Raw genomic sequence first — 27,282 nt, forward strand, 5'->3', positions numbered from 1 at the left:
GTACAATAAAATGGAATGAAAGGTCGCCAATTCCAGCTCAGTGATGAGGCGTTTACTTGGACATCAGGGTACTCAAACTGTTAGAGCTTTCAAATTATGGTTCTAATGCTGATTGCTCCTTATAACATTACATACCGGCCATGTACGGTGAATGTTGCCACAGTTAAAATTGGTCGTCAAGGGCAATTATAACATATTTTTCTTTTAACGAAATCTTCTTTATAGCCGGAAGCGAACTTTCATACAGTGTTAAGACCTTTTTAGTTTTACATATTATTTCATTACTGTTCTTATACAAAAAATATAGGGTTCCTCAGGTTCCGCGATTTGTTGATCCGAAGTTTAGTATCACCGACTTCAGCGAGACGCAACCATGAACCACGCTGATGAAGGAAAACCTATAGTGCGGCTCATTTCAATGAAAAATTCCCGACTACAAGAAAATGAAAGTGCTTACGTTTGAACAAAACTTTCTCATTATAGCGTGATGTAAAAAAAATAGGGCATAATCGATGACAACCCATATTTCTAATACGCAGTTGTATTACATTGCATTTAGACGTCAGTTTAATTGTTTCTGCTCGCAAAGAGATTGAGAATTCTCGATCTTTCATGAAAACTAGAATCTAATTGCATTCGAGTACACATACGCCAGGGATGTTGGAGAACAATAAACTCGAAAACGTAGATTGACGACCCTTGTCTTAACGAAGATATGCTTTCACATGCATGTTTAGGCGATTTCCTTTCTAAAATTTGTACTATGATCAAATATTTATAAATTCGATATCATTCGACAAAATCAGAACAAAGCAAAACCCGTGCATTTTAATCACCAGGAGGCTTTTTCTTTTTGCGAGAAATAGAAAATAATTGCACAAGGCCACAATTTCATTACGACATCTCCGTCATCTTTAGGTGCGGAAGACCAAGGAAGTGATTGTCTTCACGTTTCCCATCTCAGCGGTGAAGACTCGCCTCAATGTGGTTCTTTTTCTGTGCCATGCCGGACATTACCACACGCACTACTCCTGGTCATGATGGCGGCGAAATTTTGCCTCAATGGGATAGACAGTGAGTCAAATCCATACGAATGTTTGAAAACGGTTTGGTCCCAATGGAACGAAATTGAGAACTGTGGGGAAAAGTGTATCAATACAAGGTGTGTCCTCCCCGGCACACATTTCATGTGGCTTAGTATTTGCATCAAGGTCGAAATATGATTCTGTCAAGGTTTCTCTCTCAAACCTTGTATTCAACAATAGCAGATATGGATTAGTTTTCTTCAATGTGCCCTCCTATGATGTGGTCATCTCCGACTGCAAATTTATGAATTGCCATAAGGCCATTTTCATGTTGTGGGATGGAAGTCAGGGTTCTTCTTTCATCAATCAAAAGTCTTCACTTGAGGTTACTGATAGTGAATTCCATAATAACACATACAGCATAGAATTTGGTCCAAAGTTCAAAAACGGTCCCATTAAGTTTCTCTCTCAAACCTTCTTTTCATCAATGTACTTATGGTGTAGTCCTCGTCATATGTCCCTCCTTTGATATCGTCATCGCCAAATGCAAGTTTTTCAACATCTCTGAGGCAGCCGTTGGTCTGTTCTGGAATGAGATTAACTACGTCATCCGTGAAAAGAGTAGTCTTGTAGCCACTGATAGTAAATTCCAGTATAATGCAAAATCTATTCTTGTCATGCTCCCTAACGACTTCTTTGAGATGACCGTATCAAGATGTCTTTTCCAGAATGCGAAGGGACGATTTCATGTTACAAATGATGATGGAAGTATAAAAGGTGCCGTGTTTGTCCGTTCCCAAGCTAGTTCCGTTACAACGTATCCTATCCGCGTGTTTAGTCTCAATTACTGACTCTATTTTCCAAGACCTGGGCCATAAAGACAACAGCTTCGCTGTATCCGTAAGAATTGATAACCTCTTTGGCGATGGGAATATATCATTATTCAACACGTCGTTTCTTAACAACGAAAATTCTGGTCTTTGCCCATGGCGGGTTTGGCCTTAATTTTGACTCACGTGATGGTTACTTCCACTTAGGGGTATGCTATCGTGGCCAGTGCTCCCCCTAAAAACATTAATTAAAGCCTCTGGTGTTAGGGTTTTCCTTGAAAAGTGCGTCCTAGTGGACAACCGGATTGGCATAAGGATGTCAACGACTACTTGCTTAACTAATACGGACGCCTTTTGTTCAACGGGCGACCAAACGCTTGTTGTAAAAAACAGTCTTATACTGGAGGTAATGAAACGTTAAGCACTGGTGATGCAATCAAATTTGGAATGAGTTCCCCTAAACAGAACGAAAGTCGTGCGGTCTTGAAGCCAAGCAAAGAAAAAGTATATTTGTCGCCAGATTTTGAAGCAAAACTACTTCTTGAAAATGTCACTTTCCACGGGTTACATGACTATGCACTATCTTTTAGTACAGAAAAAAACGTACGAGGGCTCATCTGGGTAAAAAACTGCAGATTTCTCAACAATACCCAGTTTGTGAATCGACTATATGAACGAGGAACTATCCAAATTGAATTTCCGAACGACGATCCGCCAAAATGTCCACGTGCAACAAAAGGAAACGAAAGTAAGGAACTGGTCTGGGACAAGAAGTCGGAGCTACCGGTTGTAATTGAAGATACTTTATTTGAAAACAACGTGGGCATCTCTGGAGCATTGAGCTTTTTGAATGGCAATGTCACTATCAAGAACTGTGCATTTAAAACAATGAAGGAGTGGCTTTGGGAGGTCATGTTTATATGAAAACAGGTTTTGGCATTCTGAATATCAATAACTGTAGCTTCCTGCAGAAAGAAACAAGTTTGATAGATCATTCCCGCGTGTCAGCCGTTGGTTGTTTTCTTTCGATCTGAGAGCGCTGGTCCGTTAAAGATTCAAAATTCGTCCTTTGTAGCAGACGTTAATCAGGAATTCGATCCAATCTTTGCTGCGACGAAAAGCAATACGATTAAGATCGACAGTTCGACCTCCTTCAAATGTCCAGATGGAAAACAGATTAAGCTCGAAAACATCGAACTTGTTAGAGGAAGAGAGACTTGCTGGATAAGCGTAGCTCATTTAAAATTTCTTTGTGAGGAGTGTCCGGATGGATTCTATAATTTAAACAGAGGATCTTCCAGTGGTCTTGATATTCACAAGGAAACAATGTGTCTAAAATGTCCTTACGGGGCAACGTGTGAAAATGGAGACATCAAAGCCCAAGAAAACTTTTGGGGCTGCTACTTTTCACCACTATCAACTAAGCTGGAGTTTCATCCCTGTCCACTGGAATACTGCAAACCTCCTACCCGTCCTAATACTCACGCTTTTAATGGTTGCCATGGCAGCAGGACAGGCGTTTTATGCGGCCAATGCGCTGGGGGATTCAGCGAAGACTTATATTCCACATCTTGTCGAGAAAGAGAAAAATGCCATGATCACTGGTTTTGGATAGCGAGTTTAATCTACGTAATAATGTTGTCTCTCTACCTCGTTTTCAAGCCGCCTATCTTCCCGTGGCTGTACCGGCAATGCTTGTGGTTTAGAAAGAAATCCAACAGCAGCCAAAGACAGGCAGCGCCACATGAAGAAAACGATGAAGAACACGATGCTGGATATTTCAAGACCATTTTCTACTTTTATCAAGTTGCTAAAATACTGATGATCAAGTCCCCTGAGGCAGCCCTTCACATAGTTCCTTTTGTTACGCCAGTCATTGCACTTTTTAATTTCCAGATACGGACCATTAATGGCAGCATTGGATGCCCATTTCCTGGCTTCAATGTTGTCACCAAAGAGTTGTTTTTGTGCTTGAAGTTCCTGGCGACATTGCTCTCCATTGCTATGATTTATGCCATCCATCGAGTCATAAGTCGGTTCCGGCACATTCCTAAACCTTCCCTTACACTATACCTGGCTGTGGTTCTGGAGACCCTGTTACTAGGCTACGAAACCCTAGCAGATACATCTCTGAAGCTCATGCACTGCGTTCCCGTAGGGCTGGAGTGGCGTCTGTTCATAGATGGAAACATCCACTGTTGGCAGTGGTGGCAGTACATGCAAATTGTCTTCATCTTGGTATTTATCATTCCCCTTGTGCTCGTCCTCTTCTGGGGATCGCTGATGCTTTCCAAAGACAAATTGTCAGCCAAGGAGTTCTTGACTTCCTGTGCATTTCCTTTGCCTTTTCTTTTCATCTGGCTCTATCGCTACGTTTTCAAGAAACCAAGTTTGCACGAGTTTAAACTGTTTTGGGGGAATACCTATGATGCCGAAGAAATTAAGAAAGTTCTCCATGATCCATTCCGTCCACCCTGTGGTGATGACTATGGTACATTGTACTGGGAGAGTGTGCTGACCGGTCGGAGGTTCCTACTACTGACCATTGGTAACTTCATTACTGATCCTTTAACACGATTCATCTGTTTGGATTTCGCATGTGTTGTAACTCTGGTGCATCATCTTGTGTCGAGACCATTCCGTGACCGTAAGGCCAACATATGTGAAGCCCTTTCTCTAATGAGTCTGGTTGCTATTTGCACTTTCAACTTGGCAGAAGTCACCCTTATCGCCCAGGGACTCGAGCCTACTGGACCTAAAGAGAACCTTTTCTACGCGTTGGAGTGGATCGAAGTCGCTTTGCTTGGCTTTCTACCAGTTATAGCCTGCATCCTGGTGGTTCTTGCGGCCTTGTCTCAAGTCATACGGGTGCTGTACCACTGCCTCAGACTACTACCAAGAACCGTGTGTCTGCGTTCTCATTTCTAAAAGTCCCGTCAAATCACTGTGCAGATGGATACAACAAGGACTGTCATACGTAATGTTTAACATGTCATTAACTGATAAATTGTTTTGTATCATCATCTATTCGCCAACAGTATCCTAATTTTTAACAACTTTAAGATAGTTTATTTGATTATTTTAACACTTTTAATAGCCTTTTGAGAAAAAATAATTTGTTCTATGTGTGAATGAGTTCTGCAGCTGGTAAGTTAAAGTCTTCTGACCGGTTTCCAAGATTGTAAGTCTGTATAGATCTTCCATGGTAACTAAAATGAGGTACGAGCGATTTTTAAACGTTTTGGGACCAACAAAGAGTAGACAAGTACACTGTTTATTAAAATAAAAAATAACATTTGTTGCCAGTTCTTCGTGTTGATATATTATCACTTTGCAACGAAAGACTTTTATTTGCAAGTTATGGAAAACTACGTAGGTTTAAGAGCTAAGCTTGCATTATTCTTGACATTTAGAGTTCTCAGGAATCTTATTAAAATGAAAACAACAAGGCATCGAGCACTAAAAGATAGAATTTCTCCACCATTTGTGGACTTTGTCCTCCGCTAGATAACCACTTTCCATTCTTAATTAACACATTTTTTCATTCTGTTAAGAAATTTTTTTTGCGAGATGCCAATGAAACCACATTTTAAATTTATTCTTTAGAATTGGATGTTTGTAATTCTTTCAGGAGGTAGACTTGATCCATACGATTCTATGAGACAGCGGGATACTTAAAAAGAAAAACCTTTATCATTAGATCATATTGACTTTCAACGGGAAAATTCCTTCTGTATAAAACTGAAAGTTTTGCGTTTGAACTTATTCTCAATAAATACGATTTATGAAAATGTTTAGTCAATTACTATTCTTAACAACTCTGTTACACAATAGTATTACATAGACGTGACAACCCATAGACGTCAGGGTAATTAAGTGTTAACAACTGAGTTGGCCACAGTAAAGAGTTTAAAGGCTGACGTTTCGAGCGTTAACCCCTCGTCAGACGAAGTTAAATTTTTGCAATGGAAAAAAAAAAGGGAAAAAAGTCTCACGGACACAAATAACAATAAATTAGGTAAGATTTGTCAGAAACGAATTACAGTCGTTTCGCCTACCGTCTGTTCGCCTACGTCTAGAATCGATTCGCCCACGTCCAATATGTCAGTTCGCCTACATTTTAAACTCCCTACTATGACAATCATTGTATGAAACAGTTGATTCAATTGAAACAAAAATTAATGATATTCGAAAATTATCGCAGGAAAATTTGATATCGCAACTAATGAATTCTAATGATTACTATGTTGATTGTGTTCATCTCATCGTGCATTGAAATTAGGGATAAATTGATTTGACTCTTTTTGGAAAATTGGATAAATGTTATGATATATATCAATGTTGCAATTGTATCCTGATGTTTAAATTACTGTAATTATTATGCTTTCCAGGCTTTTACAATGCTGTATTGTTGTAGTCATGCAGATAAAGCTCACTGTTGTTGTTGATTCACCTACTTGATGTGCGGAATCGGAGTGGCGATTTAATTCGTACTTGGTGTGGTGAAACTACAAATGTTAACCATCACTTTTGAGTTAAGTTGCCTTCATACGCACATAAAATCAAGCTACGATGACATAAAATTATGAATTACGGTCGTTTACGCGAAAATCGCCGCTTTTGAGTCGACTTGACTTGACTTCGAACGCGTTCTAAAAAGTCATGCAAATACATTAACATCTCCAGTTTCGAATTACACGGTTCTCCAATTACACCCTTAATGCATGTTTGTGATGTACGATGGTAATTCTGCACGATACGTGTTCATTTCGCACATTTTAGAGTAAATTCGTTGGAATCACTCAAGGTTTCTGGTAAACCAGACCAAAAGTTTTTGGTCTGGTTTACCAGAAACCTTGAGTGATCCATTCGTTGTCTATTTGCGTTTCGTAATATGTATTAATCAGTCACTGTTACATACAAACTGATTTATTGCTTACATATAAAATAAAGTTTACAAATGCAATTTAATTAGTACAAACAACATTTTGAGACCAATAAACATACTAATTAGTAATTTTTACTTATTACATGCGGGGGGACGTTTGGGTTGTCCGCGTGACACCCACCCCTGGCCAGTCCTTACTGCCTGTCTATACGTAGCCCTGTCAACACCAGTGTGGCGGTGTTGCCGCCTGTCGCATCCGCCGCAGAGTAGAGTTTCTTGGCGGAAGGTGACGATTTGTGGGCAAAATATGCAGTCAAATTCCGGCTCTTACTTGGTGTAGAAGACACAGTATACGTCACACTATTGTTTTCATCGTTTTCTTCTTTCCGGTTGTGATGAAATTCTATTGTGATGTATACTGTGTCTTCTACAGCAAGTAAGAACCCAAATTCCTCCATGATTACCGCCGCCTGGTTAGCTCACGTGGATGAGCGCCGGACTATTGTGCGGAAGGTCGGCGTTCAAGACCCAGTCCAGACCCACACTCAAAATGACTTAGGAGAATGTAGTCTTCTCGGATAAGGACAAAAAGCCGTAGACTCCGTCTCCTTCATCTTCTCGGTACTGGTTAGTAAGGGAAGTTAAAGCACCACACACTTATCGCAAAGAGTAAGGAACGTAGTTCCCGGTGTTGTGGTCTACCCTATCTGCTAAATCTCCTTCAAAAAAAATTGCTCAATGCAGTCTGAATAAAGTCCCCCGCGAAGGCGCATTTGAGAGCCTAATAAGTAATAACTTATTATTATTATATCGATGATTATAGCTTTGATGACAGCGTTGATTATCGCGTTGATTTTTTGATTGAGAGCGTTGTTCTAACGAACTGGTGACATGAGAAAAATGTTGTTTACAATCCTTTGTTAAATGAACTGCCATGTCCTTTTGAATGATATGTTACTGAAAGTCTCACCTCAAGTCACAAGTCTACACAAATAACGCCTTAACTGTTATATATATTTTTTTTCATCTAGCTAAGTTTGCGGATCGCGTGAAAACGCACGAACTAACAAAACTCTAATTTATAAAGTTTATGATAGAACAAATCGCAACATCGATATAAACATTGAACCGGGAAGTAAAATGGGAACGAGCTAATTTCATAAGTACCAGGTCGTTTTGAATGATATGGTAATGAAGAGTCTCACATTCTTTAGTATAGGCCGCTCAAGTCACAACTCTACACAAATAACGCCAAAAATGTTATGTATATTTTTTCATTCAGCCAAGTTTGAGGATCGCGTGAAAGCGCATGAACTAACAATCAAAAAATTAATTTATAAAGTCCCACCGCCTTTGGTATGGGCCGCTCGAGTCACAAGTAAACACAAAGACCGCAAATGGTGGTTTTTCTTATCTTAATACTAAGTTTTTCTCTGAGGCTTAACAAGGACAATTAAATAATTCAATTTTGACATATGAATCGTAGGCGAACTGACATATTGGACGTAAGCTAACCGACTCTAGACGTAGGCGAACAGAAGGTAGGCGAAACGACCCGTAGGCAAAAGGACCGGTTACCGTCAGAAATTGTGGTGTTGCGTCGGTGAGAGTATAGCATGATAATTTGCTTTTTCAACTGAGCTGATGATATCTTGTAGGTATAACAATAATCTGAAATTTAGTATGAAATGACTAGGGGTACGAAACGACTGGATAACAACGATAGGCTAAATTTTTTTGCAGAAAATTTTCGAAAAAAATTATCAAGTTATTATAAAAAGGCAAAAACGAACCAATAACTATCGTCTCTTCTCTTGTCTCAGATAAGTATTCGTAAACAATGAAAACTTCAGAGAAAGATGGTTTTTCGTCTTGTCACGAGCGTGGGACAAAGAAAAAATTCCGAGTACCCATGAGGAAACGAACCTCAGACATTCGCATTCCGCGCTCCGATGCTATACCATTGAGCCATAGAGACTCCGCAATGAGTGAGGTCTATTACGAAGTTCTTATTTTTTCTTTGTCCATCAGGAGGTTTGTCTGTCAGTCAAAATACTTTGTTTCCTCAGTCCACAGAAAAAAACGTGTTGCACTGTTATATCAACTGTCATGCTCGTTTGAACATGAGCTGAACTGTATAAGATTCGTTGAAGAGTTATGTCCCTCCTTTACGATAGACCTCTTCAGTTCGGAAAGTCTAATTGGCTTTGCTTTAAATGTTGCATTGAAAAAAAAATATAGATGCTTACATTTGAAAAGAAGTCTTTTGGGGAGACCTTGCTAATGCTCGTTGCAACTGGTTTTTAGCCTTTTATTGTTTTAAATATAATTGAGCACACTTTTCGTGGCTCGAGTATCCTTAACGAAAAACCTGCGGTTTTGAGAAATGTTACAGCCGCCGAATTGCTGGCAATCGTCGCTAACTGAGAAAAAGGAAAGCTGCTTCCAAACCATTCCAAGCTCTTTCTCGGTTCAAAAACATTTAGTTTTCATTTATCAGTGTTGTCAGTAACTAACACATTCTAGCAGCTCCCGGCTAATGGACGAACACGCGGCGAAACTTTGTTGATGATTATTCTTAAAATGGAGGTTCTATTTTAATTCTTACTTAAGCCTGTATAATGGCTGGGTTTTGGACTGCGGATCAGCAGACCGCGGAACCTTTGGAAACTCTGCGAATATGCAAATATGCTCACGTTCCGCATTGGGTGAAATATAAGGATTTGCATGGAAATGAACATTCGCGCTCTCAATCTTTCAAAGATCTGGTCTAGTTTTGAATAAGGATAAATTGACTCCACTAAAGTCGTTGTTCTCTTGCATCGTTTGAATTGTTTGGGCTGATTTAGGGAAACTTAGCTCGGTTTTAGTTCAGCTGCTAAGCCCTCTACGTAATCTTTTCCAAGATATGTCTGTGAGTAATGCCAACCAAACGAATCCTCTGGAAGCAAAACGCTTTGAACGCCCCGATCACGCCGAAATTCTACAGGCATGTAACCGAAGTCAAGCGTAATTGTGTTCATCATTTGTATAAAACCATCCAAATGCCTACGGTTCTAAACGCGAGTAGGAAAATATATATTAGAGAACGAAAACTTACAAATAAACTCACAATAAAGAAAAATTTTTACCTTAACGGTGCATAGCTTTACAGGAAGAAAACGACGACGCTGCTTCTTAAAAAGTGGACATAAAAATTGATCCACAGGACTAAATTAATTAAAAAAACCTGACAAATTACTCGACAATACAACTAATGAAGATATAAACACTCGCACGTAATTAACAGGTAAACAAAGTACACACAGAAAAATTCTCTGGCAATAAGTTTTGCGATAATAATGCATCACAGTCGTTGATGTTACTTTTTGCTCGTGTTCCTCATTCCTGCGACATGTACATTGAAACGGAATTAAATGCCGCCAATTTCAGCCTAAAGATTTGCTGAGAGTCTTAGGATGAGGCATTACAAGGATATCGCAGTACTCAAACCGTTAGAACTTTCAAATTATTGTTCAATTACTGTTTAAGTTGCCGAACGTCAAGGGCAATTAAAACATATTTTTCTTTTAAGGTAATCTTCTTTATACACGAAAACGACCTTTTAAATAGCGGAATTTTTAGTTTTATGTATTATTTCATTACTATTCTTTGACAAAAAATATAGGGTTCCGCAGGTTTCGCAGGTTCCGCAGGTTCCGCAGGTTCCACAGGTTCTACAGGTTCCGCAGACTGCTGATGCGTAGCTCACACCCGACCTCAGCGAGATGCAACTATGAAACACGTTGACGAAGGGTCCGCTGAAAGAAAACGAAAGTGCTAACGTTTGGTCAAAACATTCTCATTAACATTCTCATTAAAGCGTGATGCAAAAATAACTGTCGATGACAACCCATATCTTAAAAAAACAGTTGTATTACATTGCGTGTAGACGCCAGTTTGTTAGAAACCAGGAGATTGACGTTATGACAAATAGTTTCATCTGAGTAAGAGAACGCTTACAGAAACGCTTATTAAAAAAAAGATAAAATTATTTTAGGAAAGCCCGTTTACAAAGAGGTGAACAAAAGTTCGTCATGCTCAGAGATTTTCGTAAGATTTTTCCTTCGGCGCTAGACTGTTTACATGAAGGAAGGCAAGGACGCATAACCTTATGGTTGCGTAATCATTCCATATCTGCTCGCAAGGAGATTGAAAGTTCTCGATCTTACATGAAAAACTAGAATCTAATTGCATTGGAGTTCACATGCGCTCGGGATGTTGGGGATCAATTAAACTCGACAACGTAGATTGACGACCCTTCTCTTAACGAAGACGTACTTTCACATGTTTCAACGATTATAGTTATGATACATAATGTTTGCTTTTTACTGCAAGTGTGCCAATGGTTTTCGTAAGAACGTATGGAAACTGCTTACTCAAGGATATATTTCTTGAAAAAAAAATAGATACTCTACCTTCAATTCAGTTCTATTTTTAATTCACTTTATAATTTAGCGCAGTCTGCAAGAGTCACCGGTATTAGCTGACTACTCAAGCATGAAATAAGAACCACATAACCCGGGTAGTAAACATGAACTGTGCATAGGAAGGTAACACCTCAACAAGTAAGGTTCGATACGTTTTGTCGTTTTGTCCAGACGCCCTGATCACCCCGAAATTCTACAGGCATGTAACCGAAGTTACGCGTAATTGTGTTCATCATTTATGTAAAAACATCAAAGGCCTACATATTAGAGAACTAACACTTACAAATAGACTCACAATAAAGATAAATATTTACCTTAACGGTGCATGATTTTACAGATAAACAAAGACGACGCTGCTTCTTAAAAAGTGGACATAAAAATTGATCCACATGACTAGATTTATACACAAAACCTAACAAATTACTCGAGAGACGATGATGTTACTTTACGCTCGTGTTCCTCATTCCAGCGTCACTGTACAATGAAACAGAATTAAAGGCCGCCAATTTCAGCTTAAAGGTTTGCTGAGAGCCTTCGGAGGAGGTCTTACTCGGATATCACAAAACTCAAACCTTCAGAGCTTTCAAATTATGGCTCAATTATTAACACTCTGGGTAGGTGACTGCTGGCTCATTTCAAAGACAAATCCCCGACTACAAGGAAACGAAAGTGCTTACGTTCGAACAAAATATTCTCATTGTAGCGTGATGTAAAAATAACTAAGGCACAGTCGATAACAACCCATATTTCTAATACACAGTTGTATCATATTGCATTTATACGTCAATTGGGTACAAAGCCACTGTATAACAACGGTAGGGTTAAATTCTTTTGCCGGAAATTTTCGAAAAAATGTCATCAAGTTATCATGAAGAGGGGAAAACGAAACAACAACAATCCTCTCCTCTCTTGTCTCAGACAAGTATTCGTAAATAATGAAAACTTTATTCCTCGAGGATACAGTTGCACTACAAATCCGTATCGTATGACCATCTATGCCTTAAACGTTTAAATTTTCAGCAACATTTTTCTGTGTGTATAAAGCCACGTTAGTGTAAAATGAACGGCGTGATAACATCGGGAGGTTTGTCTCTCAGTCAAAATACTTTGTTTCCTAAATCCACAGAAAAAAAAGTGACCCACTGTTATATCAACCGTCATACTCGTTTGAACATGAGCTAAACTGTTTAAGATTCGTAAAATAGTTATATTAGGCTTGATACGTAATGCTGGTTTTTTACTGCACGTGTGTCAGTGGTATTCGTACAGGTCAGTAAGAACGTATCGAAACTGCTTACTCAAGGATATATTTCGTGAAGAAAAAACAGTAAAATAAATACTCCACCTTCAATTAAGTTCTATTTCAATTCACTTTGTAATTTAGCGCAGTCTGCAAGAGTCACGGGTAATAGCTGACTGCTCAAGCATGAAATAAGAACTATATAACCCGGGTAGTAAACATAGGAAGGTAACACCTCAACAAGTAATGTTTGATAACCCTCCAGAATTCGCAAGTCGCAGAAAATGAAAGAGTTGGCATCGGTTTTTGGGTTTGTAGCCCTTTTCTTCTTATCATGCTGTAAGTATACGAAGTGTTTTAGTGTAATTGTAATTAATCGGTCTGTATAAGTCGCTTATTTACGCCATATTTCCTGTAGGGTCAATCATTCTTATCCATGTGGCTAATTCGGCACATATGTGCTTCATTCCTCCTTTACGGTAGACCTATTCACTTCAGAAAACCTAAAAATCTTTGCTTTGAATGCTGCATTGAAAAAAAAAATAAAAACAAAATACAGAAAAACAAAAGAATAAGAAGGAGAAGATATACGTCAACCAATATTCTGATGATGTCTTGTAGACTGCTCACATTAAAAACAAAGTTTTTAGGGAGTCCTTGTTTTATTGTTAAAAGTCGATTAAACACACTTTTCATCGCTCGAGTATCCTTAACGACGCTTTCGCGGCTTGAGTATTCTTAACGAAAAACCTGCAGTTTTGAGAAATGCTACAGCCGCCGAGTGGTTGACAATCGTCGCTAACTGAAAAAGGGAAGCTGTTTCCAAAACGTTCTTAGCTTTTTCTCGATTCGAAAACATTCATTCTTCATTTATCAGTGTTTTCAGTAACTAACACATTCTAGCGGCTCCCGACAAACACATGGTGAAATTTTGTGGATGATTATTCTGAAAATGGAGGTTCTATTTTAATTCTTGTTAAAGCTTGCAGAATGGCTGGGTTTCAACACAGGAAATTGGAAAAGCTCATTATGTTGCAAGAGAAACTTAACACCCAGATCAGAGATGTTTCTCTGGCAATCTTAATTAAAAAGGACTCTCACTTTCGATTCCGTTCACTGTTTTCTTTAAAAGTTCAGTCAAATAGCATGGAAGATGTAGCTCAAACAATTTTTCTTGTTTTTTTTTTCTTTTAAAGAAAAGAAAATCCCTTTATAGCTCATTTCAACGGGAAATCCCCTGATCTAGACCGCTCACTGTTTTTTTTCTCCAACAACGCGTTTAATGACCAAAGGTTAGTGAATTAGCACGGAAGATGTAGCTCAAATATATTTTTTTCACAAAGAAAAAATTACCGGTCGTTTCAACGGGAAATTCCCTGCTGCAGACTTGGAACAAGCTTGACACCTCTTGTCTTGATTACACATTCCATTTTATTTTATTTTCCTCTGCTCCTACTTCGTTTGAGAGAAGTACACTTTATCGGGTGTGACTAAACTGCGGATCAGTAGACCGCGGAACCTCCAGAACCTCTGTGAATATGCAAATACGTTCACGTTGCGCATTGGGTGAAATATAAGGGTTTGCATGGAAATGAACATTCGCGCTCTCAATCTTTAAAATGCCTAACAAGCGGTTGTTTTTTTGCATTGTTTGAATTGTTTGGGCTGATTTCGGGAAACTTAGCTAGGTTTTAGTTAAGCTACTTAGCCCTCTACATGATCCTTTCCAATATATATCTGTGAGTAACGCCAGACGAATCCACTGGAAGCAAAACGCTGTAAATTCGCGAGACTGGACGCCCCGATCACACCCGGCGAAATTCTACAGACATTCCTAGAACCGAAGTTACGCGTAATTGTGTTCATCATTTACTTAAAAACATCCAAACGCCTACGGTACTAAACATGAGTAGGAAAATACATATCAGAGAACTAACACTTACAAATAAAGTCACTAAAAAGAAAAATATTTATCTTTACCTTGCATAGCTCCACGGGCAAAAAACCACGACGCTGCTTCGTAAAAAGTGGACATAAAAATTGATCCACAGGACTAGATTTATGCACAAAACCTGACCAATTACTCAACATAATTACGTAACATCACGCAACAGTACAAACGTGAACCACAAGTACACGATACAACTTAGCAATGAAAAGAAAAAAATACTCGCGGGTAACTACCACGTAATCGAAATCATACACACAGAAAACTATCTGACAATAAGTTTCGCGATAACAATGCATCACAGCCGTTGATATTACCTTTTGCTCCTGTTCGGATGAGGCGTTTCTCGGATATTGCGGTACTCAAACCGTTAGAGCTTTCAAATTATGGTTCAATTATTAACACTCGGGGTAGGTGACTGCTAATTGGTCCTTATGACATTACACACCTTTGCAGGGGGAATGTCAACACAGTTAAAGTTGGACGTCAGGGGCAATGAAAACGAATTTTTCTTTTAAAGTAATCTTCTTTATACCCGGAAACGAACTTTCAAACAGTGTTGAGGCCTTTTTAGTCTTGTTTCATTTCATTACTATTCTTTTACAAAAAATATAGGGTTGCGCAGGTTGCGCAGGTTGCGCAGGTACAAAAGGTTCCGCGGCTTCCACGGGCTCTGCAGGTCCCGCAGTCTGCGGATCCGAAATTTAGTAACACTGTCTTAAGCTAGACGCAACCATGAAACACGCTGACGAAGGAAAACCTCTATTGCGGCTTATTTCAAAGAGAAATTCCCGAATGCAAGGAAACTTGTATCTCTAACACACAGTTGTATAACATTGCATTTAGATGTCAGTTTAATTGTCTGAAACCAGGAGATCAACGATCTAACAAATAGTTTCAACCAACTAAGAGAACGCTTAAAAGTTCCTATGAAAAAAATTATGAAATTATTCTAGCAAAGCACGTTAAAAAAGAAAAAGATGATCAAAAGTTTGTCATGCTCAGAGATCTTTATGAGAGTTTTTCTTCGCCAGTCTGATTACGTGAAGGAGGGCAAGGACGCCTAACCACTCGATATCTACTTGCAAAGAGATTGAGTTCTCGAACTTAAATAGAACAAAAAAAACTAGAATCTAATTGCACTGGAGTACATATGCGCTCGGGATGTTGGGGATCAATTAAACTCAACAACGTAGATTGACGACCCCCTTCTTAACGAAGATGTGCTTTCACATGCATGTTAAGACGATTTCCTTTCTAAAATTTGTACGATTATCCAATATTTATAAATTCGATATCATTCGACAAAATCAAAACAAAGCAAAACGCGTGCATTTTGATCGCCAGGAGGCCTTTTCTTTTAGCGAGAAATAGAAAATAATTCAGCACAAGGCCACAATTTCATTACGACATTTCCGTTATCTTTAGGTGCTGAAGACCAAGGAAGTGATTGTCTTCACGTTTCCCATCTCAGCGGTGACGACTCGCCTCAGTGTGGCTCTTTTGCTGTGCCCTGCCGGACATTACCACAAGCGCTATTCCTGGTCAATGATGGTGGCAAAATTTGTCTCAACGGAAAGGACAGTGAGTCAAATCCATACGAATGCTTGAAAACGGATAGTCCTAATGGAACTGAATTCAAAACTATAGAAAAAAGTGTATCAATACAAAGTGTGTCCTCCCCGGCACATATTTCATATGCCTTGGTATTTGCATCATGGTCGAAATATGGCTCTGTCAAGGTTTCTCTCTCAAACCTTGTTTTTAATCAAAAATAAAGAACCTTGTTTTTAATCGAATTGTATGCGCCATTATTATGCACTCGTTTGCTTGGGGAAACCTCAATCCATGGGACAGCCCTGACGGGAATTGGGAAAGGCAAGTTGGCTCTGTGAGTTACCTAAGTAACAACTCTGTAGTTATATGGTAATTTACTTCTACGGCGGGCTTATTCTGGATTATTCTGGATTATAGTTTGTGATTAATGACTTCACATTTCCCCGGACAGAGGTGTCTCAAATGAGGGGTTCCATCGTATTCAAGTCGATTGCAAATTAAAAGCGGCATCACTCTGCAACAAAATATCTAGTGTCCCTGTCAATAAAATACTTATTTAAGCTTGGCCCATCTTCAGTTCTGCAGAAAATCTAGTTTGCTTTGCTTTAGATGCTGCATTGAAAAAAAAAAAGAAGATACGCGGTATTCGATATTCCGATAATTTCTTAGGATGCTTTCATTTGAAAACAAAATTTTTGGTCGTTGCAAATGGTTTTTACCCTTTTATTGTTATAAGTCGATTAAGCACATTTTCGCGGCTTGAGTATTATCCTTAACGAAAAACCTGCAGTTTTGAGAAATGCTACAGCCGCCGAGTGGTTGAGCAGAAAATCTGTAAATATGCAAATTTGTTCACGTTGCGCATTGGGTGAAGTATTAGGATTCGCATGGAAAGGAACATTCGCGCTCTCAAACTTCAAAATGTCTGGTCTAGTTTTAAATACGGATAAATTGTCCCCACTCAAGTGGTTGTCCTCTTGCATCGTGTGAATCGTTTAGGCTCAATTTTGGGAAACTTAGCTCGGTTTTAGTTCAGCTGCTCAGCCCTCTACATAATCTTTTCCAAGATATGTCTGTGAGTAATGCAAACCAAACGAATCCACTGGACGATACGCTTTGAATTCGCGAGTCCGGACGCCGCGATCACCCCGAAATTCCACAGGCATGTAACCGAGGTCGTTAATTGTGTTAATCATTTATTTAAAAACATCCAAACGCTTACAGTACTAAACATGAGTAGGAAAATGCATATTAGAGAACTAACACTTACAAATAAACTCCTAAGAAAGGAAAATATTTACCTTAACGGTGTATAGCATAGCGAGAAACTGCCTCTTAAAAAGTGGACAAAAAATTGATCCACAAGACCTAATTTATACACAAAACCTGACAAATTACTCGACATAATTTCGTAACATCACGCAACAGTACAAACAGTAATCACAAGTACACGATACAGCAACTGAAAAGTATAAACACTCGCACTTAATTAATACGTAAACGAAGTACACACAGAAAACTATTTCTCAATAAGTTTTGCGATAACAATGCATTACAGTCAATTATGTTACTTTTTGCTCGTGTTCCTCATTCCAGCGTCTTGTATATTGAAACGGAATTAAAGGTCGCCAATTTCAGCCTAAAGGTTTGCCGCGAGCCTTGGGATGAGGCGTTACTAGGACACGCGGTACTCAAACCGTTACAGCTTCCAAATTATGGTTCAATTATTAACTCTCGGGGTACACACCCTTGCACGGTGAATGTCGCCACAGTTTAAGTTGCCGGACGTCAAGGGCAATGAAAACATATTTTTCTTCTATACACGAAAAAGATCTTTCAAACATCGGACTTTTCAGTTTCTATTTTATTTCATTACTATTCTTTGACAAAAAAATATAGAGTTCCGCAGGTTCCGCGGACTGCCGATGCATAGTTTAGTAACACCCGCCCTCAGCGAGATAAACTATGAAAGACGCTGACGAAAGTTCCCCTGAAAGAAAACGAAAGTGCTTACGTTTGGACAAAACATTCTCATTAAAGCGTGATGCAAAAATAACTGGGGCGTAGTCGATGACAACCCATATCTCCATTACACAGTTGTATTACATTACATAAAATTTAGACGGCCATTTTTTTTGAAAGCAGAAGATCTACGATCTTACAAATTTTCCATCTGAGTAAGAGAAAGCCTATAAGTTCTCATAGAAAAAAAGATAAAATTATTTTGGGAAGTCACGTTTACAAAGAGGTGATCAAAAGTTCGTCGTGCTCAGAGATTTTTCGTGAGATTTTTCCTCTGGCACTAAACTGTTTACATGAAGGAGGGCAAGGACGCTTAACCTTATGGTTGCGTAGGCACTTAATATCTACCCGCAAAAAGATTGAAAATTCTCAGTCTTACATGAAAAACTAGAATCTGATTGCATTGCCGTACACAAACGCACGGGATGTTGGAGATCAGTTTAAATTGAGAACGTAAATTGATGACCCTTTTCTTAACGAAGGTTTCTACGATTTCGGTGTAAAATACTGAGTTATATTAAGCTTGATATGTATTGCCGGCTTCTTACTGCACGTGTGCCAGTTGTTTTTTTACAGGTCAGTATGAACGTATCGAAACTGCTTACTCAAGAAAATATTTCGCAAAAAAAAAAGTGTAATAAATACTCCACCTTCAATTGAGTTCTATTTTTAAGTCACTTTGTAATTTAGCGCAGTCTGCAAGAGTCACGGGTAACAGCTGACTACCCAAGCATAAAATAAGAACTATAAAACCCGGGTAGTAAACATGAACTGTGCATAGGGAGGAAGGTTCGATAACCTTCCAGAACTCGCAAGTCGCGGAAAATGAAAGAGTTGGCATCAGTTTTTGGGTTTGTAGCCCTTTTCTTCTTATCATGCTGTAAGTATATGAAGTGTTTTGGTGTAATCGTACTTAATTGGTCTATATAAGTCGCCTGTTTACGCCGTATTTCCTGAAGGGTCAATCATCCTTTTCCGTGTGGCTATACCGAACTCATTAGTACGTGCTTCATTCCTCCTTTACGGTAGACCTCTTCAGTTCAGAAAGTCTGATTTGCTTTCCTTTAAATGCTACATTGAAAAAAAAAAGGAAGATATACGTGAACCAGTATTCTGATAATTTCTTATGGATGCGCACATTTGAAAACAAAGTTTTTTGGGGGGGGCCATGCTAATGGTCGTTGCAACTGGTTTTTACCCTTTCATTGTAAGAAGTCGATTAAGCACATTTTCGTGGCTCGAGTATCCTTAACGAAAAACTTGCAGTTTCGAGAAATGCTACAGCCGCCGAATGGTTTACAATCGTCGCTAACTGAAAAAAGGGAAGCTACTTCCAAACCGTTCTTAGCTTTTTCTCGGTTCGAAAACATTCAGTTTTTATTTGTCAGTGTCTTTTAGTAACTAACACATTCTAGCGGCTACCGGCAAATGGACGAACACGCGGCGAAATTTTGTTGATGATTATCTTAAAAATGGAGGTTCTATTTTATTTCCTGTTTAGTCCTGAATAATGGCCTAAATAATGGTTCCTTCATAGGAAATTGGAGAAGCTCGATATGTTTTGAGAGAAACTTAAAACCCAGATCAGAGACGATTGTCTCGCAATTTAAATAAATTAGAACTCTTACTTTCGATTCTGCTCACTGTTTTGTTTCCAAAAACGCCTCTGTTGACCAAAGTTCAGTGAATTAGGATGGAAGATGAAGCTAAAACCATTTTGCTTGTTCGTTTCCTTTTTGTAAGAAAAAAATCTTTTATAGCTCGTTTCAACGGGAAATCCCCTGCTCTAAACCGTTCACTGCTTTTTTTCTTCCATAACCGCCTTTATTGACCAAAGTTCAGTTATTAGCATGGAAGGTGTAGCTCAAATTATTATTTTTTTTTTTTTTTGACAAAGAAAAACCATTAAAAATCAATTAAACGGGAAATTCCCTGCTGCAGATTTGAACAAAATTTGACACCTCTTGTCTTGATTACATAATCAACTTTATTTTCTTTTCCTCTGCTTCTACTTCGTGTGAAAGAAGTAGACTTCATCGGGTGTTATTAAACTGCGCATCAGCAGACCGCGGAACCTCCGGAACCTCTGTGAATATGGAAATAAGTTCACGCTGCGCATTGGGTGAAATATAAGGATTTGCATGGAAATGAACATTCGCGCCCTCAATCTTTGAAATGTCTGGTCTAGTTTTGAACAAAGATAAATTGACCCCACTCGAGAACTTGTGTTTTTTTTTTTGCATCGTGTGAACTGTTTGGGCTGATTTAGGGAAATCTAGCTCGGTTTTAGTTCAGCTGCTCCTTTACGTAATCTTTTACAAGAGATGTCTGTGAGTAACGCCAATCAAACGAATCCATTGGAAGCAAAACGCTGTGAGTTCGCAAATCCGGACGCCCCGATCACCCCCGATCTACAGGCATGAAACCGAAGTCACGCGTAATTGTGTTCATCATTTATTTAAAAAAATCCAAACGCCTACAGTACTAAACATGAGTACGAAAATACGTATTAGAAAGCGAGAACTTACAAATAAACTCAAAATAAATATAGCTTTACAGGCAAACAACGACGACGCTGCTTCTTAAAAAGTGGACATAAAATTGATCCACAGTACTAAATTTATACACAGAACCTGAAAAATTACTTGAGAGTCGATAATGTTACTTTACGCTCGTGTTCCTCATGCCAGCGTCACTGTACAATTAAATGGAATTAAAGGCCGCCAGTTCTAACTTAAAGGTTTGCTGAGAGCCTTCGGATGAGGATGTTACTCGGATACCGTTAGAGCTTTCAAATTATGGTTCAATTATTAACACCCGGGGTAGGTGGCTGCTAATTGCTCCTTATAACATTACACACCCCTGCTCGGTGAATATCGCCACAATTAAAGTTGGACGTCAAGGGCAATGAAGACATATTTTTTTTAAAGCGTGATATACAAATAACTAAGGCGTAGTCGATGACAACCCATGTCTCTAATACACAGTTATGTAACACTGCATTTAGACGTCAATTTGCTTCAAAACAGGAGATTGACGACCTAACAAATAGTTTCATCTGAATGAGAGAACGCTTAGAAGTTCTTATAAAAAAAATGGTAACATTATTTTAGCAAAGCACGTTATAAAAGAGGAAGGTGATAAAAAGTTCGTCATGCTCAAAATTTTCATGAGATTCAGTTACCTCGCTAGACCGATTACATGAAGGAGGGCAAGGACGCGTAACCTTAGTTGCGTAACCACTCATGATCTACTCTCAAAGAGAACGTAGGTTGACGACCCTCTTCTTAACGAAGATCTACTTTCACATGCATGTTTAGGCGATTTCATTTCTAAAAATTTGTACGGTTCATTCGACAAATCAAAACAAAGCAAAAGGCGTGCATTTCAATCGCCAGGAGGCCTTTTCTTTTTGCGAGAAATAGAAAATAATTCAGCACAAGGTCACAATTCCACTGTTATCTCTGTTATGTTTAGGTGCGGAGGACCAAGGGAGTGATTGTCTCTACGTATCCCATCTCAGCGGTAAAGACTTGCCTCAATGTGGCTCTTTTGCTGTGCCCTGCCGGACATTACCACAAGCGCTACTTCTAGTAAACGATGGTGACAAAATTTGCCTCAATGGAACAAACAGTGAGTCAAATCCATACGAATGTTTGAAAACGGTTGGTCCCAAGGGTACGAAATTGAGAGCTGTGGGGAAAAGAGTATCAATACAAGGTGTGTCCTCCCCAGCACACATTTCATGTGGCTTAGTATTTGCATCAAGGTTGAAATATGGCTCTGTCAAGCTTTCTTTCTCAAACCTTGTATTCAACAATAGTAGGTATGGATTAGTTTTCCTCAATGTGCCCTCCTATGATGTCGTCATCTACAAGTGCAAATTTATCAATTGCTATAAGGCCATATTCATGTTGTGGGAAGGACGTCAGGGTTCTTCTTTCATCAGTCAAAAGTCTTCACTTGAGGTTACTGATAGCAAATTCCACAACAACGCATTCAGCATACAATTTGGTCCAAAGTACAAAATCGGTTCCGTTAAAGTTTCTCTGTCAAACCTTCTTTTCGACAATGGCACTTATGGTGTAGTCCTCGTCGATGTGCCTTCTTATGATGTCGTCATCTCCGATTGCAAATTTAACAATTGCTATAAGGCCATTTTCATGTTGTGGGAAGGAAGTCAGGGTTCTTCTTTCATCAATCAAAAGTCCTCACTTGAGGTTACTGATAGCAAATTCCGCAACAACACAATCAGTATAGAATTTGGTCCAAAGTTCAAAAACGGTCCTATTAAAGTTTCTCTGTCAAACCTTCTTGTCGACAATGGTACTTATGGTTTAGTCCTGGTCAATGTGTCCTCCTTTGATATCGTCATCGCCAAATGCAAGTTTTTTAACTTCTCAGAGGCAGCCGTTGGTCTGTACTGGAATCAGATTAACTACGTCATCCGTGAAAAGAGTAGTCTCGTAGCCACTGATAGTAAATTCCGGTATAATGCAAAATCTATTCTTGTCATGCTCCCTAACGACTTCTTTGAGATGACCGTATCAAGATGTCTTTTCCAGGGCGCAAAGGGACGATTTCATGTCACAAATGATGATAGAAGTATAAAAGGTGCCGTGTTTGTCCGTTCCCAAGCTAGTTCTGTTATAACGTATCCTATCCGCGTGTTAGTCTCAATTACTGACTCTATTTTCCAAGACCTGGGTCATAGAGACAACAGCTTCGCTGTATCCATAAGAGTTAACAACCTCTTTGGCGATGGGAATGTATCATTATTTAACACGTCGTTTCTTAACAACGAAAATTCTGTCTTTGTGCACGGCGGGTTTAAAGTAAATTTGACTCACGTGAGGGTTCATTCCACATACGGGTATGCTATCATAGCCAATGCTCCCCCTAAAACATTAATCAAAGCGCCAGGTGTAAAAGTCTTCCTTGAAAGGTGCGTCCTGGTGAACAACCGGATTGGCATAAGGATGTCAACGACTACTTGCTTAGATAATACGTACAGGTATTGTTCAACGGGCGACCAAACGCTTGTTGTCAAAAACAGTCTTATATTGGGAGGTAATGAAACATTAGGCACTGGTGATGCAGTCAGATTTGGAATGAGTTTCCCCAAACAGAACTATAGTCGTGCGGTCTTGAGGCCAAGAAAAGAAAAGGTGTATTTGTCGCCAGATTTTGAGGCAAAACTACTTCTTGAAAACGTTACTTTTCGAGGGTTACACGATTGTGCTCTTTCAGTTAGTGTAGAAAGGAATGTTAGTGGACTGATTTCGGTGAAAAACTGCAGGTTTCTTAACAACACTCAGTTTGTGAATAGACTAGATGAACGAGCAATTGTCCAAATTGAGTTTACGAATGTCGATCCACCCCAATGTCCGCATAAAAGAAAAGGAAACAAAAGTGAGGAACTAATGTGGAACAAGACATTTGAGTTACCGGTAATATTTGAAGATACTCGATTCGAAAACAACGCTGGTATCGCTGGAACTTTGAACTTGTTAAATGGTAATGCCACGTTGAACAACTGCACCTTTAAAAACAACGAAGGAGTAGCCATGGGAGGTCAAGTGTATCTGAGGACAGGTTTTGGAATTCTTAACATCGTTAACAGTAGTTTCCACCAAACAAAATCGGCGGAACGTTACCGTGCATCGAGAACTGGTTGCTTTCTTCAATCTGAGAGCGCTGGTCAGCTGAAAGTTGAACAATCGTCCTTTATAGCTGATGACAATAGGCAATACGATCCAATCTTCGCAGCTACGAAAAGCAGTTCCATACTGATCGACGACTCATCATCATTTCGATGTCCAAGTGGAAGGAAAATCACTATCGAGAAAATCACCGAAGAAGACGGATTTGAACTTGTAAAGGAAACATTTGGGAAGAGAAGTAAGACCTGCTGGATAAGAGTGCAATATATCAAATTACTCTGTGAAGAATGTCCTGATGGTTTCTACAGCTTACAGAGAGGATGGGCCAGTGGCTTCCATGTTCACGAGGAAACCAAGTGCATCAAGTGTCCCTACGGAGCAAAATGTGAGCGTGGAAACGTTTTAGCTCAAGAAAACTTTTGGGGTTCTAAAGTTAATAGAACCTCATCTACTCTGAAATTTATTCCATGTCCATTGGAATACTGCAAAACTCCAACTCATTCAGCTACTCAGACGTACAATGGTTGCTATGGTAGCAGGACAGGTGTATTATGTGGCGAATGTGCTGAGGGATACAGTGAAGCCTTGTACTCTACGTCATGTCAAAAAAACGAAAAGTGCCATGATCACTGGTTTTGGTTGGTGAGCCTGATTTACATACTAGCATTTGCACTGTACCTTGTTTTTAAGCCTCCTGTCTTCAAGTGGCTGTATCGTCAAGGTGTTTGGTTTAGGAGTACATCCAATTCTAACAGCAGACTGGAAGCACCAAACGGAGATAGCAGAGATAAACACGATGCTGGGTACCTGAAGATCACCTTCTACTTTTATCAAGTTGCCGACATATTGATGGTCACTTCCAAAGAGACAACTGCCCACGTCATCCCTTTTGTTACACCAATCGTTGCACTATTTAATTTCCAGGTAAGGAATTTTAAAGGCAGCATTGGATGCCCATTTCCTGGCTTCACTGTTGTCACCAAAGAGCTGTTTTTCTGCTTGAAGTTCCTGGCAACATTGCTCTCCATTCCCCTAATTTACACCATCCACCGAGCTATAAGCAGGTTCCGCCCCATTCCAAAGCCTTCGCTGAGACTATACCTGGCTGTTGTTCTGGAGACCCTGTTACTTGGATACAAAACCCTCGCAGATACATCCCTTACTCTCATGCACTGCGTTCCCGTAGAGCTGGAGTGGCGTCTGTTCATAGATGGAAACATTCAATGCTGGCAGTGGTGGCAGTACTTACAAATTGTCTTCATCTTGGCATTTGTCATCCCTTTTGTTCTCGTCCTTTTCTGGGGATCGCTGATGCTTTCCAAAGACAAAGTGTCCGCCAAAGAGTTCCTGACATCGTGTGCATTTCCTATGCCCTTTCTTTTTATCTGGTTGTTTCGTTGTTGCAAGAGGAAAGGATATACAAGCCAGTATGAATACCTCCCGGGCAGCTCCAAGGATACCGATGACATAAAAAAAGTTCTTTACGACCCATTCCGTTCAGCCTCTGATGGTGATCATGGTACTTTGTACTGGGAAAGCGTTCTCGTTGGTCGAAGATTTCTTCTGCTAATTATTAGTACCTTTATCGTCGATCCTTTGAAAAGATTCGTTTGTTTAGGAATTGCATGTGTTCTGATCTTGGCGCATCATCTCTTAATGAGGCCATTCCGCGATAGAAAGGCCAACATCTGTGAAAGTCTGTCTCTTGTGAGTTTGACTGCTATCTGCACGTTCAACTTGGCCAAAGTCACCATTATCGCTCAGGGACTCGAGCCTGCTGGACCGGAGATAATCTTTTTTCATGCTCTGAGGTGGATCGAGGTTGCCTTGCTTGGCTTCCTCCCAGCCATAGCCTTCATCCTTGTGGTTCTTGTGGCTTTCTCTCAAATCGTTCGCCTGCTGTACCATTGCGTGAAGCTTTTGCACTGATGCACCGCGATCACTGTGTAGCTGAATTCGGAAAAGACATTTAGGATACTGGTTATGGATTAAAAGACACTTGTCAGTGTTGTCAGTTTGGGGACATTAAGCTGCATGTAGAGTTTGACTAATTTGATACATCATTATTAACAAGAGTGTTTAATTAATAGCTTGAGTAGAAGGATTACATGGGAACTTTTCTCCTTAAATTTAAAGTGGCAATTCAAAACACTGTTCAGACAGTATCTTAGTAGAGGTTCATCAAAAGCTTTAGGAGCTTATACATATATGCTTTTAAAAGTAGAGAACGAGTTTTTCATTTAAGCTTGGCTGTCATATCAGCGGTGTAATAGTACTAGGATTTTTTCCATCTGAGTAGAGACAGTTACATGAGTTTACAAGACAGTTTTCCCAAGATTACGTAAGGAACCACCTCACATTCGGTGCAAGAATACTGAGTGGAGAAAACTTAATGACGATTTATTATCGGATCTTTGAGCTTACATAATGTAGGTGACAAAGAATTTCTTATAACTTTACCGAAAACTTATTTGGATGAGCACTTGTATAATACTGAGCGGGACTAGTTTCCTCTTTAATTTGGAAGCAATTTTAGAGCAGTTTGTTTATAAATTTTGTTTTCTCATACTTGAACTATTGTTATTCGATTATTTTTTAGGGTTTTAGTTTCTGAAAGATGCCAGTTTTCGAGACATTAATCAAGAAAGTGAGTGCCATACTCTTGCATAGTGTATGTTGAAGTCTTAGGCCGTTATTGTTACCTGATTTTATATAAAGAACCTTGTTTTTAATCGAAATATATGCGCCATTATTACGCGCTCGTTTGCCTAGGGAAACCTCAATCCAAGGGACAGCTCTTACGGAGATTGTGAAAGACAAGTTGGCTCTGTGAGTTACCTAAGTAACAACTCTTTAGTTATATGGCAATTTACTTCTACGGCTTATTCTGGATTATTCTGGGTTATAGTTTGTGACCAATGATTTCACATTTCCCCCAGATAGAGGTGTCTCAAATGAGGGGTTCCATCGTATTCAAGTCGACTTCAAGTTAAAAGCACCCTTCTGCAACGAAATATCTGGTGTCCCTGTCAATAAGATACATAATTAAGCTGGGCCCATCTTCAGTTTTGCAGAAAATCTAATTTGCTTTGCTTTAAATGCTGCATTAAAAAAAAAAAGAATTACTCGACGATACAACTAATGAAAGTATAAACACTCGCACGCCTAAGCTTTCAAATTATTGTTCGATTATTGTTTAAGTTGCCGAACGTCAAGGGCAATAAAAACATATTTTTCTTTTAAAGTAATCTTCTTTATACACGAAAACGACCTCTTAAATAGCGGACTTTTTAGTTTTATAAATTATTTCATTACTATTCTTTGAAAAAAAAAATATAGGGTTTCGCAGGTTCCGCAGGTTCTGCAGGTTCCACAGGTTCCTTAGGTTCCACAGGTTTTACAGGTTCCACGTGTTCCACAGGTTCTGCGGGTTCCGCATACTGCTGATGCGTAGCCTAGTAACACCCGACCTCAGCGAGATGCAACTATGAAACACGTTGACGAAGGGTCCGCTGAAAGAAAACGAAAGCGCTTACGTTTGGACAAAACATTCTCATTAACTTTCTCACTAAAGCGTGATGCAAAGATAACTGTCGATGATAACCCATATCTTAAAAAAACAGTTGTATTACATTGTGTG

The 27,282-nt window shown here is 39.3% G+C and overlaps 1 protein-coding gene, 1 long non-coding RNA gene and 1 pseudogene across 2 annotated transcripts; all 3 read left to right on the top strand.

Moving 5' to 3' along the window:
• The first annotated feature begins 373 nt into the window (after positions 1–373).
• On the top strand, positions 374–5,560 carry LOC131774052 (uncharacterized; annotated as a pseudogene).
• A 7,061-nt stretch (positions 5,561–12,621) lies between these two features.
• LOC136283126 (uncharacterized) lies at positions 12,622–16,195 on the top strand. The gene is made up of 2 exons (XR_010718573.1): positions 12,622–12,791; positions 15,829–16,195. It is a non-coding gene; the product is annotated as an uncharacterized lncRNA (long non-coding RNA).
• Positions 16,196–18,720: 2,525 nt separating this feature from the next.
• LOC131774067 (uncharacterized) lies at positions 18,721–26,842 on the top strand. Its single transcript, XM_066171595.1, has 2 exons — positions 18,721–18,859; positions 21,457–26,842. The coding sequence occupies exons 1-2, from the start codon at positions 18,805–18,807 to the stop codon at positions 25,569–25,571; spliced, it is 4,170 nt and encodes a 1,389-aa protein (XP_066027692.1). The 5' UTR covers positions 18,721–18,804; the 3' UTR covers positions 25,572–26,842.
• The last annotated feature ends 440 nt before the right edge of the window (positions 26,843–27,282 follow it).

The sequence above is a fragment of the Pocillopora verrucosa genome, chromosome 8, assembly GCF_036669915.1.
Source record: "Pocillopora verrucosa isolate sample1 chromosome 8, ASM3666991v2, whole genome shotgun sequence".
NCBI lineage: Eukaryota > Metazoa > Cnidaria > Anthozoa > Scleractinia > Pocilloporidae > Pocillopora > Pocillopora verrucosa.

Coding starts and splice junctions, on each gene's coding strand:
- LOC131774067 (XM_066171595.1), top strand. CDS start 18,805: ATGAAAGAGTTGGCATCAGTTTTTGGGTTTGTAGCCCTTTTCTTCTTA. Junction 18,860..21,456: donor CCTTTTCTTCTTATCATGCT/GTAAGTATATGA, acceptor TGTTATGTTTAG/GTGCGGAGGACCAAGGGAGT.